The sequence below is a fragment of the Pleuronectes platessa genome, chromosome 3 (assembly GCF_947347685.1).
Source record: "Pleuronectes platessa chromosome 3, fPlePla1.1, whole genome shotgun sequence".
NCBI lineage: Eukaryota > Metazoa > Chordata > Actinopteri > Pleuronectiformes > Pleuronectidae > Pleuronectes > Pleuronectes platessa.
Genome location: NC_070628.1, coordinates 2,136,952 through 2,149,966, shown reverse-complemented (window position 1 = coordinate 2,149,966; position 13,015 = coordinate 2,136,952). Strand labels below are relative to the sequence as shown.

Below are 13,015 nucleotides of genomic sequence, written 5' to 3'. Positions count from 1 at the left end.
ATCGAACGCCCCCCTCTCGACGTTACTGATCTGGTTCTCCATCAGATGTCTGCGGCACAAAAACACATCGATCACAACTAATCAGTCAACAGATCATAGACGTGTTTTAATAATGGGGATTCTGACAAATAACAAGTGCAGGAACAATTTAAAATATTGTTATTATAGTTTCATTTGAGCTGTTTAGCTTAGAAACCGCGAAATATGTTTAAAGCATGTTCACGTCGGCTGAGATATGTTTGGTAAATAAAACTAAATGTATTTGTTTGGTGGAGACGTTATAACACTGGGTTTAATCACGGGAGAGAAGCGCCCACGACTGACTTCCAGAGAAGAGACGTGCAGTACAGACTCAGTGTTCATATCTGAGATATCGATGCTTCATTTCTGGATAGTGGGAGGAGGTGGAGACGGGCTGTCCATCTTTACTTGCTGTTAATGGTTGCGCTCGATTCCCGTTGATCATTCTTGAATCAACCCAAACATTTATCTTTACGTTTGACAAATACTCTGCACAGGTTCCTCCATCATATACCCCTCCTGACAGAAAACACCCCCCCCCCCCCCCCCCCCCCCCCCTGCATCCCAGTGGGTGGCTAATCTGTTTTGAGCGGGCCTCCTGAGTTGTCATTAGTTCCTGGCATGTCGTCCTTTTAACACCTCATGTCCATCACGGACGCTCAGTCCCAGTCCGTGGGCGGGCACAGGAAGCCGCTGCTCCTCCAGCCTCTCCCAGAGGGCCCGGTGTTTCCAGGTCAGAGGGTCACAGACAAACCCCCCCCCTGTTGTAAATCTGACTGACACCGACACCGAACAAGCACCTCCGGGTGGCTCATGTGTCGGTGCTGAGCTGAAGCGTTGTTCGATGCCCTCTGGCCTCCGATGGCTCCGTGGAGACGATTCCCAACATTCCTACCGGAGCTGAAACTAACTGAACTCTCTGCTGGACAAACACAAGCTGCTGCCGCGTCAACACTGAGCGCGACAGCAGTGAGTGAAGGTCGGGGGGGAATCGAGTGGACGGGGCAGCGACTCACAGAACTCGGAGGTGTTTGAGGCCAGAGAAGTCCGTCTTGGTGATGACTGTCAGGTTGTTTCCGTTCAGATCCCTGGAAGACAAGAAGGACAACAGGAAGATCAGGGAACAGAAGTTCATAAACTTTATCAATGTCGATATATATATACATAAGTGCAAGTACAAAGAATACAGACACACAACAGAGTTATTGTTGTGTAAAAGTATTGATTGTTGCTTCCACACAAGTAAAACACTGATATACTATAACCACAAACATATTTGTGAGTTTCTGAAGGTTTTTATGACCATAATAAGTTTAATTTAAGACCGATGTCAAGTACGACAGATATGAATCAATACCATCAACTCCAGAGTCCCAGAATTACTTACACGTCCTCATAACAATATAAAACAACCCTGGAAACCCCGGTTATCAATCTACTGACAGAGGCTCCAGGAATCCTGAGTCTTCACCACGGACAAGATGAGTGACCTGAGATCAGTTCTGTTTACAGACGAGTTCCAGCTACAGCAATCCGTTTTATTTATATCATCAAATAACTGATTGAAACCAAACTTATCAGAAACACTTGAGTCTGTGTGATAACAACGCCTTGAAAGGACAGAAAGTCTTTGATAGAACGTATGACCTGTACTGCAGCCGACCCCCAGGGGGCGATGGAGAGCCTGTCATGTGTCCCTGCTTCCTACTGGAGCAGAAGGTCAGATGATGACACGAGTACCCGGCTCAGTTTCTAACTCCTTCCTAATCTCTGCAGGTGTTAACTCTCACTTCAGGTCCAAACTGTTGCCAGCGTGTGTCATGTGATATTCTACCTATCCAAGGGGGGGGGTTAACCCTATGACCTCATTGTCTGCCTTGATTGACAGCGGCGAAGAAAGAGAGGGGGATGATGTCACTCTTCCCACGAGGCTTTGTGGAAGGAGAGGTAAGCTGAGCCCCGTGCACGTACCTGTGTGTGTGTGTGTGTGTGTGTGTGTGTGTGTGTGTGAGAGAGAGAGAGAGTGTCATGTTCCTGGACTACTGTAAAGGGTGGAGCAGAGTGTGACCTTGTCCTGTCCTATGTGAAGGAAAGGCGGAGAGAGAGAGAGAGAGAGAGAGAGAGAGAGAGAGAGAGAGCTGTGGTTTGGATCCCTGCTGATCACTTTCATGAGAACGTCCAGTTTTTTAAACGTCTATTTTATTTCATCCTCTATGAACTGATGGATCACTCGGTCACAACGATAGAAACGTCTCCTCCATCGAGTCCCAACGAGCCACCCTCACCACGCTGAACTCTCAGTGTGTAACCGACCACTGAATGAAAACACAATACACAAAAGAGACACAACATTTACAGAGCAAACAGGTTCAGTGTCTGTTCTGAACCTGTGTGTTTGGGTAAGAGCTGAGGTAAAGTAAAGAGCTGCTGCTGCACAAGGATCTGTTCACCGGTTTGTTCCCAGTTCAGATGAGCTTTATTCAGTTAAAAGAAACAACACAACACTTCAGTGGGCCACGACAATACACATGACAAGTGTGAGGCGGACTAACAGTGGTTGACATTTGACAGACGGAGATTTCTACAGATTGATATACAGATATCGGAAGCTGAAACAACCGTAGAGGCGGGAGAAGCTACAGCATCTCAGGGGAGTTATGTCAAAAAAACTAAATAAGACACGTTTCTAAAGTACCAAATCAAAAACAAGCGTTCATCTGTGTTCAGAGGAAGGATTGTAATCGACTAAAGAGAGTGAAGGTAAGTGAGGACATTAGAATTAGTTACTAAATCTCAGAGTGTTGAATGTGGTGGAACTGGTGAAGATAGAATCCAGATACCGTGAAGGGAACCGGGGGAAAGTAACGTGGTTGTGTGCAGTGTGACACGAGCTGCTAGGACTCAGGCCCACTGTCACCTGGAGGAGGTGCTGGGAGGTGGAGGAGGTGTTCCAGCCCAGTGATGGAGGAGGTGGTGGCTCTCAGGGCCGGAGGGGGATTGGCTGGGAGCGAGGGAGGGAAGGACGGATGGAGACGGGTCATGGCAGGGGGGGGGGGGGGGCGTCCACAATCACTCCCTGGATGTGTGCGACATTATCCCGACAACTAAACCTCCCTGGAAAAACAAGCACGGGAGGACGAGGAGGAGTGGAGGAAGACGAGGAGGACAAGGAGGACCAGGAGGACGTACAGCGAGCGACCACGTTTCCCCACTCTCCAGGAGCATGAGGGACGAAGCAGGACAAACACACTCTGGGGAGGTCGGTCTTTGTTGTGTGAGGAGCAGGACGGAGACTCCAGGGAGGAGACGGACACAAGCGGTGGCCTGATGAGGCGTGGCTAATTGAGTTTTGTGCAGCATGGCGGGGTCAGGGGTCAGCTGAGCGACAGACTCCCCTCGAGTGGCGACTCTGCCAAACAATAGCTCATTAAAGCAGAACGCGTCTCACACACACACACACACATAAACACACACACACACACACACACACACACACACAAACACACACACAGCCTCAGTGGGCAGTGAGGCAGTTGATCCGCTCAGCTCTGCTCTCCACTGTCAGATCTGATATGGAGGGAGAGGAGGAGGAGGAGGAGGAGGAGGAGAAGGAGGGGGAGGAGGAGGAGGAGAAGGAGGGGGAGGAGGAGGCAGAGGAGGAGGAGGAGGAGGAGGTGTATTCAGGAGGATGAAGAGCTACGTCATGTGGATAGAGAGAGAAGAAGCAAACAGTGAGTGGAGGCTGATGTTAGAGTTTAGCTGCGAGTCAACTAGGGTTGCAAAATTCCGGGAATATTCAAAGCTGGAAACTTTCCATGGGAATTAACGGGAATATACGGGAATTAGCGGGAATTAACGGGAATAAACTGGAAATTGTGTGGGTAATTTATACTAACTGTATTTACCTTGTCATATACAGACATAAATTTAAAAAAAATTGATTTGTCATTGGCTGATTTCAGCCCTGAGGAAACTTTGGGCACTTGACTATATGCTTCTGCCTCTTTGTGTCATTCTTAACGTAGGTCTTTGCACAGTACTTGCAAATGTACACAGCCTTTCCTTCTACATTGTCTGGGGTGAAATGTCTCCACACATGCAACCCTACTCAAAACACTGAAATGTTTTTACCTAAGTAGAATCCTTGCAACGTATAAAAACAACATTAAACACGTTCATTCACTCTGACGTCATGAAAATGCTAATTAGCTCGTCTCCTCTTCCTCCTACTCTCAAGAAGATGAAGCCAAAATACACCAGAACACAAATTATGCCACATTTTGATCGATACTCTTGAGCCGTTTTCAGACGTGACCTGTGGGTAAAGTCCAGAGAATTGGATCCAGAGGTCACCCAGAGGTCGATGTACAAATATCAAATACACTGAGTAAGGAAGATGTGTCATGGCTTGAAAATGGTCAAATATATAATAATATAAAAAATCATCTTTCATTCACGTCTCCTCTCTGAGAAACGTTGGTATAAACCCACTGTGCACACGCAGGATACATCCGAGCTGCGCCTGGTAAATCGATGACTGATTGTAATCTGCTAATAAACCGAGCATCTGTGCAGCCGACAAACACCAGTGAGGTTTCATCGTACAGACGTGAAGCATTACTGGAAACCACCACTCACCACGAAACCACAGCCACGTCCGTCAGAGACACACAACACAGTGAAATGTGTGTTTGTTTGGTTGAGGTTCATTTTGCTTGGTTACAGCTTCTGGACCGAGAACTTTTAACTGAGTTTAGAGAATTTAAGGTTAGACTCTATGTTATTGTTTGTTTTATTATTTCTGATGTAAATAGTTGGTAACCAATGATAACCAGACGTTGCTGTTGTATATTTCATAAACCCCGCCTCCTCCATGTAAGCAGATGGGACATGGACTAAAAAATGATGACATGAGATGAGATAAAAAATCAGATTAGATAAATGTTTCTCAAAGATGGTTTCTCCTATTTCAGGTGGATCTCATCACACTGATGCTTAAGTGTTGATGTTTCTGATAGATGTGGTTTTATAGTTATATATTTGATGATATAGAAATTATGTGAAACATCATCCTTCCATCGATCGCAGCTGCACAGCCTCTCGCTCCGATTACATCTTCGGCATTAGGTGGCAGCATTCGTCATATGTGAGTGCGTCATCCATCTTTATTTACAGTCCATTACTTTGAAACTGGACAGAGAAAAGATCAGATGTAAAGACTCAGGGCTCAAAAGATGATTTCCAGGAATCACGTAACATTAGAAACAGCATCACCGTATCGATAACTGGTACAAAAGCTTAAAAACAATAACTGGATCTAAAACAAAACCTTGCAAAAGTACAAACTTCTGATTGTCTTTGTCCTGGTGTGACCCCTGAGGTGATTCTACAAGCACCACAGGAAACATCATCAAAGTCCCAACAAGGTGAAGGACAGAAATGAGAACATCTATAGAAACTGCTCCACTTCCCCAATTCACATTTTAAAGATTCAAACCCAGTTCAGAACAGACTTTCTCTGAGTTTTCACTGTCGTCTCCCTTATTTTCACCTCCCTCCTCCTCCTCTTCCTCTCTATAACACCTCCCCTCACCAGTCCTCCTCCTTCCTCTCCTCCTCCCCACCTCCTCCTCTTCATCTGACAGCCTGATAACAACCCTCCTCCTCCTCACTGCCCCCATCGCACACACATTCAGGACTAATGGCACTTCAGTAGCAGCCTCTCTCCCACTGAGGGGCTGCAGGGAAGATGGTTCGGTGTGTGTGTGTGTGTGTGTGTGTGTGTGTGTGTGTGTGTGTGTGTGTGTGTGTGTGTGTGTGCGTGTGTGTGTGTGTGTGCGTGTGTGTGTGCGTGTGTGAGAAAGGTGAAAGAACTGGGAACTAAAAGTGAAAATAAAATAATTTGTCTACTAATAACTGTTGTTTTCCCCACCTACACCAAAGTGTAAATCCATTTAGGCTGAACACCCGCTCAGAATTACACATATGACGTTAAATTTCCAGTAACTCCATGCAATGTCCTCATAAGTGTGTCTGTGTGTGTGTGTGTGTGTGTGTGTGTGTGTGTGTGTGGCGTCATTGTGTGCACGTGGCAGCTCAGTTTCCCGCTCTCTACTCACCGCGTCAGTCGCTAACGCTAATCCTCTGCACACTCGATTAGCCGTCTCACTGGCGGCAATACATTATGGCACACACACAGACACACACACACACACACACACAAGACACACACACTTGAACGTACACACTTGCACAGCTTGATTCATATTTTTATTTCATGCCCAATTTGTATAATGATGCATGGAGATAATAAACGAGTGTGTGTGTGTGTGTGTTTTCAGTGTGCGACTGGGTCCCGTGTTCATGTTTGAGTTGTTGGTCTCTACTACTAATACTCAAGTACCAAAACACAAATCTGTGGAAACTTTGAACGTTTTTCTTTCGAAAATATAACTTTTACAGAACTTAATGATGTCAAAGTGAAGTTAACCTTTGACCTTCAGTAGTTAACGAGTCATTGATTTATCCTTTTATCCATTTAGACCTTTGTTATCATTCATAAGTGTGAAAAGCTTTTGCAAATCAACACAATTATTGTCGTCTCTCTGCTGGTGTCTATCATGAGTATATTCTAAACTCCTGAGGACAATAACCTGTTTCTAGAAGTCACTGGTCCCAGTGCAGCAGAAACCATCTGACTCCTGCTCTTTACTCTTTCCTCTGATTAGACTTCACACACTCGCAGACACACATTCCCCCCCGCTCTCTCTCGTTCTCACACACATTCCTCTTCTCTCTGCTCAAACAGCCGAGCTCATCAGGGCATCCATTTTTCAGCGCTGCCATGACAATCCGACGATTGGGGGGGGGGGGGGGGGGATGCAGTCACCTTGATAAATGACTCTCTTATTGCCGACTGTCTCCCAGGGAATACTGTACACACACACACGTCTCTATCCAACACACACACACCACTAACTCTGTGTCCCCGAGTGGCCAGCACACACACACACACACACACACACACACACACACACACACTCACACACACACACACACACACACACACACACACACACACACACAGATCACTTTACATGCTAATTGGGCGACAAGCCCTTTAACAAATAGCAGTTTAATGAGTCACTCCTCTCCACTGTCTGAGTCCACAGGGCGGTCGGCTGGTGAAGCTCTGGGGGGGGGGGGGGCTCAGAGGTCAAAAGGTCACACTGGCCACGTCTACATGGAACAAGCGGTTGTTGGTCCTTCTCTGGTGTCGTTCAAATCACCCATGGGAAGAGTTCCCCTGCAGAGAGTTGGAATTCTACCAATCTGGGTTTTGTTGTGAACAGAGATTCATCTTTCTACAAACAACGTCGTGATTGATTCTTATTCTTAAGTTTCTGGACGGCCTCGTTTTCCAGACTGTGGAGGTGTTAGGGTCAAAGTTCAAGTTGTCGCTCACACTAGTGAAGGGAAGAGGATATCGCACCTTCTACAGATTATTGAGGTAAATGTGTGATTTGTGAATACGGGTGGTTTTCACATCACTTATCAATGTTTTCAGATCACTGCACTGATCCTGGGTCAGTCTGCTGATGAGAGCCACTTCTGGGATGGAACAGAACCACTGCTGCTCACCACCAGGTCCCAGAGTTCACTGCTGACGGTGGTGAACCAGGAGACAGCTAGATGAGAAGTATCTTCATTGTGCCTCATTGTACAAGACACAGAATTGGACCAATCACAAGAAGTAGAGACAGCAATAAACAATAGAAGAAGAAGAAGAAGAAAAAGAAGAAGAAGAAGAAGAAGAAGAAGAAGAAGAAGTCCTAGCATCACTTGAACCTGTGGATTCTGCTGAACGCTCCCTGTCCACCGACCCACAGCAGCAGCACTTCTGTCTGAGACGCGGTTCGATGCTGAGCCACTTTCCTCCGCTTCCCCACTGTCAGTTGCTCTTAGAGAGAGAAGCTGTGACCCTCTCAGCGACGTCAGGGGACAAACGGACAAGTGGCTCTGAGATGTTTCCAGGCCATTTCACTTTGACCGGGAGCCCGAGCCCCCCCCCGTCCCCGATCATAGAGCGATCCGCCTCAGAGGGGAAAACATCCTCCACGCTACAGTGAACCAGAGGAGGACGGATAGTGTGTCTGTGCTGGCACCGCTGACAATCATCAATTATTCACACACAGGCACTCTGGAACCTGGAGTACACACACACACACACAACACAAACACACACCACAAACAGGACACTTAGAGAGGCAAACAGATAAAGTGTGTCCTTATCATATTTTGATATATAAATTCAGATTTTCTTAGGTTAGAGTTTCAAAGGAGGACAACCTCGTGTTTCTAGACTCTATTTATGGGACAAGTGGGTCGATACCATAAGAATCCATCAGTGAGTCGTTATTTCACACAAACACAAGTAGAACCTCTCTGGAGGACGGACCAGGAAACCAGCAGCGTCATCAGGAGATAAGAGGAACTTTGGATCTGAGCGCTCGTGGGCGTGCACGAGGCGGAGGGAAGATTAACGACTCCTGGAGGTTTCAGGAAAACTAGATCAGTGGGTCAGAACGAGAAGTTCTCTCAAAATATCTACAGCGACGTGAGTCACTTCTCAAAAAGTGGCACCAAACGTTTATCTGGAAGGGAGAATATAAATATTAGATGGATTGATATTTCACTTTTCAGTTTAAAGACGAATCGACAAAGTGCTTCAGAGAAATCTTTCAAGGCCTTTTTTATCTGAATGAATTAGATTCAACACTTTGATGTTTTTGACATATTAAGGAGCCTCCTTGTAAACTTACAAATATAATAATGTTCACTTTGTTTTACTATATCATGTATTTATTGATGAGGCTGCAGTTTGTCTAATGTTTTGTCCAAATCAATAATAAACATGAAGGAGGAAGAACAAACACATTCAGTACAATGCAGTTTGTCTATAGCACCATCTTCAGCCTCATATTAAAATCCACATAGTTAAATTAACACGTGTTGGAAAGTTTAAATAAATAAATCTGAGTCATTACAGAGAACACGATTCGCCTCATTAAGGAGAAAGATTTACTGACGACCCAAACACGAATAAAATGAGATTTACTACGATGTTCTGAACCTTCTGCAGTTTCACTATATGAGTTCAGACCAGATGCAGAAGAGAGTGAAATGAAATAAAGAGAACGGAGACATGGATCTGCTCTGAGAGACGATGAGGACGTGTGAATGATATAAACATGGAGATCTGGACCAAAAATAAAAATAAAACCGATTAAATGTGAAATTACAACAGGGAAAAAAGCTGGAAGAGGAACGATGCCGCAGAGCAGCACTGTGAAGAAGGTGTGTGTGTGTGTGTGTGTGTGAGTGTGTGTGTGTTTGTGTGTGTGTGTGATGAAGTTAAACAGACGTAAAGAGACCTAATGAGCACCAGAGAAGAGACACTGCAGCAAAGCAGAAATGACACAAAGCCACACACACACACACACACACACACACACACACACACACACACACACACACACACACACACACACACACACACACACACACACATCCTATCATATACAAATTGCAGATATCTGTGTTTTCACATACATGTGAGGACCTTCAGGCTCTGACCTATAAAGACCAAACATAGAACCTGGTCCTTCACATGAAGCAAGGTGCCGTCACTCTGAAGGATTCCCCTCATCTCACATGAACACACACACACACACACACACACCTCTCACGTGAACACACACCTCTCATGAACACACACACACACCTCACGTGAACACACACACACGGTCAGTGTACTCACAGCCTCTCGGTCCCTCGGGGGATGTTCTTGGGCACCGAGTGGATCCCCAGGCCGTGGCAGTCCACCGTGTTCCCCAGGCAGCTGCACAGAGCCGGGCACGCCTCCGCACATCCTCCTCCACCGGCCAGCAGCACCACACCGGCCCACAGCACCATCCTCCACAGCCCGGGGCCAGGAGCCCGACCAGGGGCCACCGCCGGCGTCCCCCGGCCCGGTCCTGACCCGGCTCCATCCCCTCCTCTCCCAGCAGGCATCCTGCGGCACCACACTGCAGACACTGGTCGTGGGATGAGTGACCACAACCAGCAGCACCTTGAAGAGGGAGAAGTGGAGGAACAAAAGCCTGAAGAGGAACGAGTGAGACGCTTCAGGAGACGGAGAGAGAGAGAGACGAGCAGCCAGGTGAAGTTGAGCTGGGACTGAACGGCTGCCACTTGATCCCAGAGTGGCCTTTCAGAGAGAGAGAGAGAGAGAGAGAGGAGGGGGGGAGAGACCAGTATATCCTCCCCTTCTGTTGTCCACAGCCTCACAGCTCCCTCCAATCACCTCCCCTTCCTCTTCTCCTTCCTCCTCTTCTTCCTCTTCTTCTTCTTCTTCCTCTTCCTCTCTGCTCTGTGTCCTCTGCTCCCTCTCTCTCCCTCATGCAGACGTACAGTGTGCTCGCCCCTCCACTTTTCATTGAGTCATTGTGCACCGAACAGTGAGCCACTAGAAAAAAAGAAAAGGAGAAGGGGGGGACTCCCTCACTCCCTCTGTCTCTCTCTCTCACACACACACACACCAACACACACACACACACACACACACACACAAACACACACACACAGAGCAATCATCCATCAAAAGCTTTTACAAATAACAGCACTTAGACTCCTCCCATAACACCCCCCTCCACACATATACATACACACACACACACCCCTCCACACAAACACACACAGACACACACACACACACACACCCAGGGTGAACTCACATCTCTTCAGTGACAGCAGCAGCGGAGGAGCCGGCACCTCCAGTGACAGAAGTATTTTCCTCTCTCTCTCTCTCTCTCTCCCTGTTTCTGTCTATCTCTCTCGACCACATGCTCTCTCCTCCCTTGACGGTGGTGGGGGGGGGAGAGAAAGGAGCCTAGGGCGAGACGGACGTGATGAGAGGAGAGACAGAAGAGGGGAGGAAGGGGGGGAGAGAGAGAGAGAGAGAGAGAGAGAGAGAGAGGAAATCGTGATGAGGCTGAAGCATCCGACCGGGAAGCTCCAGGGACAGAAAGAAAAAAACAATTTGTGTTGCGATGGAACAATAAACGTGAAATGAAAGGAGACGCAGGCGGTTCAGCTTCTGGTAAAATGTGATAACACATAATAACAATCTGGTGTTTTCGACTCAGTACCAAAGAAAACTGCAGGAACTCAGAGGAGGAAGGTGTGCGTTTGGGGGGGGGGGTCTTCTGAAACTGGCATAACTGGAATGCCATAAGCTGCCACAGAGCTTACTCAGAAGTCTATTATGAATTCACTGGCGAGGCTTTGAAATTCAAATAGGGCTGTTTTCTCTTTTTTTTTAAATCTCCACAGAAACGCTGGCTCCAGCTTTTGTGACATATTACCAAGGAGAGGAGGAAGGGGGGGGGGGGGGGGGGGGAGAGAAATCTGAATCAGTGGGGAAAGCTAAACAACAACCAGAACCTAAACCTCCTGTGAGACTCCAGCTTCCCTGTTTACTACGTGTGTGGCAGCAGGTCTCACTGGTTCGATTCCCTGCTCGATCAGAACTCGCCCACGAGCCACAGGAGAAGTTTCAAACCCTCACACGTGATCTGCAGCTTCTTCTCTCCATGAACAACAGACTGTGACAGATTCAACCTTTTTTAAATCACAGAGAACAGATGTCCCAGCAGCAGTCAGGGCAGATATTAAAGATGGAGTCCCTGTTTGCAGCAGTTGTGGTATTTATCACCACATCAGGCGGGTACGTGGTCTATGAAGAGATTCCCCCGGCTCACAGGTCTGATCTGGTTTGTTTACAGTACGGAGATCAGCAGCCGCGGGGCGGAGTTTACCAGGCTTTTTATTTACCAGCGTACGTGAGTGATTATTGCTCGTGGCCTCACTTTGTCTTCTCCCTGCAGAGCCGCGATGACGGGTTCATTTAACCAGGCGCTCTTCAGAAGTGATGGAAAACAAATTGGCCACAGGCAGAGTCCCGGCTGCTTCCTTTGTGCGTCTGGACTGAACGACTCATTCAGCGATAATCTGCAACAAAGGGAGGGACGAGATGTTGACATCTCCAGGGGGGGGGGACCCCCTCATTCCTGGGGCCATAATAGCTTTTTTCTAAGGCAGGGGTTGGTGGGTGGGGGGTGGGGGGGGGGTTTCTGCAGACGCGTCTGAATTGATTTCTTGGAGGTCGGAGCAGATGCTTTTGTCTCAAACACATGAATTCACAATAACCTCAGATTGAGAAAAGTCCCTGCAGCAAATATCATGTGACACCAAACAAGAGGAGGAAACCTATTAATAAACTAATAAACTATTAATAAGCTAATAAATAAATCATTAGATTAACCTGATGAATCCAGAGGACGTACAGGTGGTAGAGATGGAGCAGAATATCTATACAGGAATATAGATATGAGTGATATCTACATATTGTGCGGTGTGGCCTAGGGGGTAGAGTGGTCGTTCTCCAACAAGAAGGTTGCCGGTTCAAACCCCAATCTTCCCTAATTGCATTCCGAAGTGTCCTTGGCAAGATACTGAACCCCTAAATGGCCCCTCATAAATGTTGAGTGTTCTAATTGTAAGTCGCTTTGGACAAAAGCCAAATGACATGTAATGTAGTATTTCAGTCATATAGTTATATAAATATATATATTGCACATTATGGATGTTTTAAATTATAACGATGGCAGATGTGGACATTGAGAAGTTACAGTGTCTTTGTTAAAGACTAAAGAGACATTAAAATAAGACTTGATGAAACCAAATCACAGTGAATTAACACACATCCTGCACTTCACCTCTTTTGGGGACATTTTGCATCTTCTTCAGTTTGACAGATTTCATGATGTATGATTCTCTTGCATTATATCGTGGAGTTATCGTTATCGTGGGACATGTAGCGCGTATCGTGAGTTAACCTGCGATTCCCAAAACTTCTAGAGACGTTTCAACG

At 46.7% G+C, this 13,015-nt stretch overlaps 1 protein-coding gene across 1 annotated transcript in view; it reads right to left on the bottom strand.

The window, feature by feature from the left end:
* Positions 1–10,095, bottom strand: part of LOC128437504 (slit homolog 1 protein) — a 90,526-nt gene extending 80,431 nt beyond the window's left edge. Inside the window, exons 1-3 of the mRNA XM_053419689.1 lie at positions 9,842–10,095; positions 1,038–1,109; positions 1–49 (exon numbers count right to left, since the gene is read on the bottom strand). The exon at positions 1–49 is cut by the window's left edge and continues 23 nt beyond it. Of these exons, the coding sequence (XP_053275664.1) occupies positions 1–49; positions 1,038–1,109; positions 9,842–10,095 (375 nt within the window). The remainder of the gene's footprint in view (positions 50–1,037; positions 1,110–9,841) is intronic.
* Positions 10,096–13,015: the final 2,920 nt, after the last annotated feature.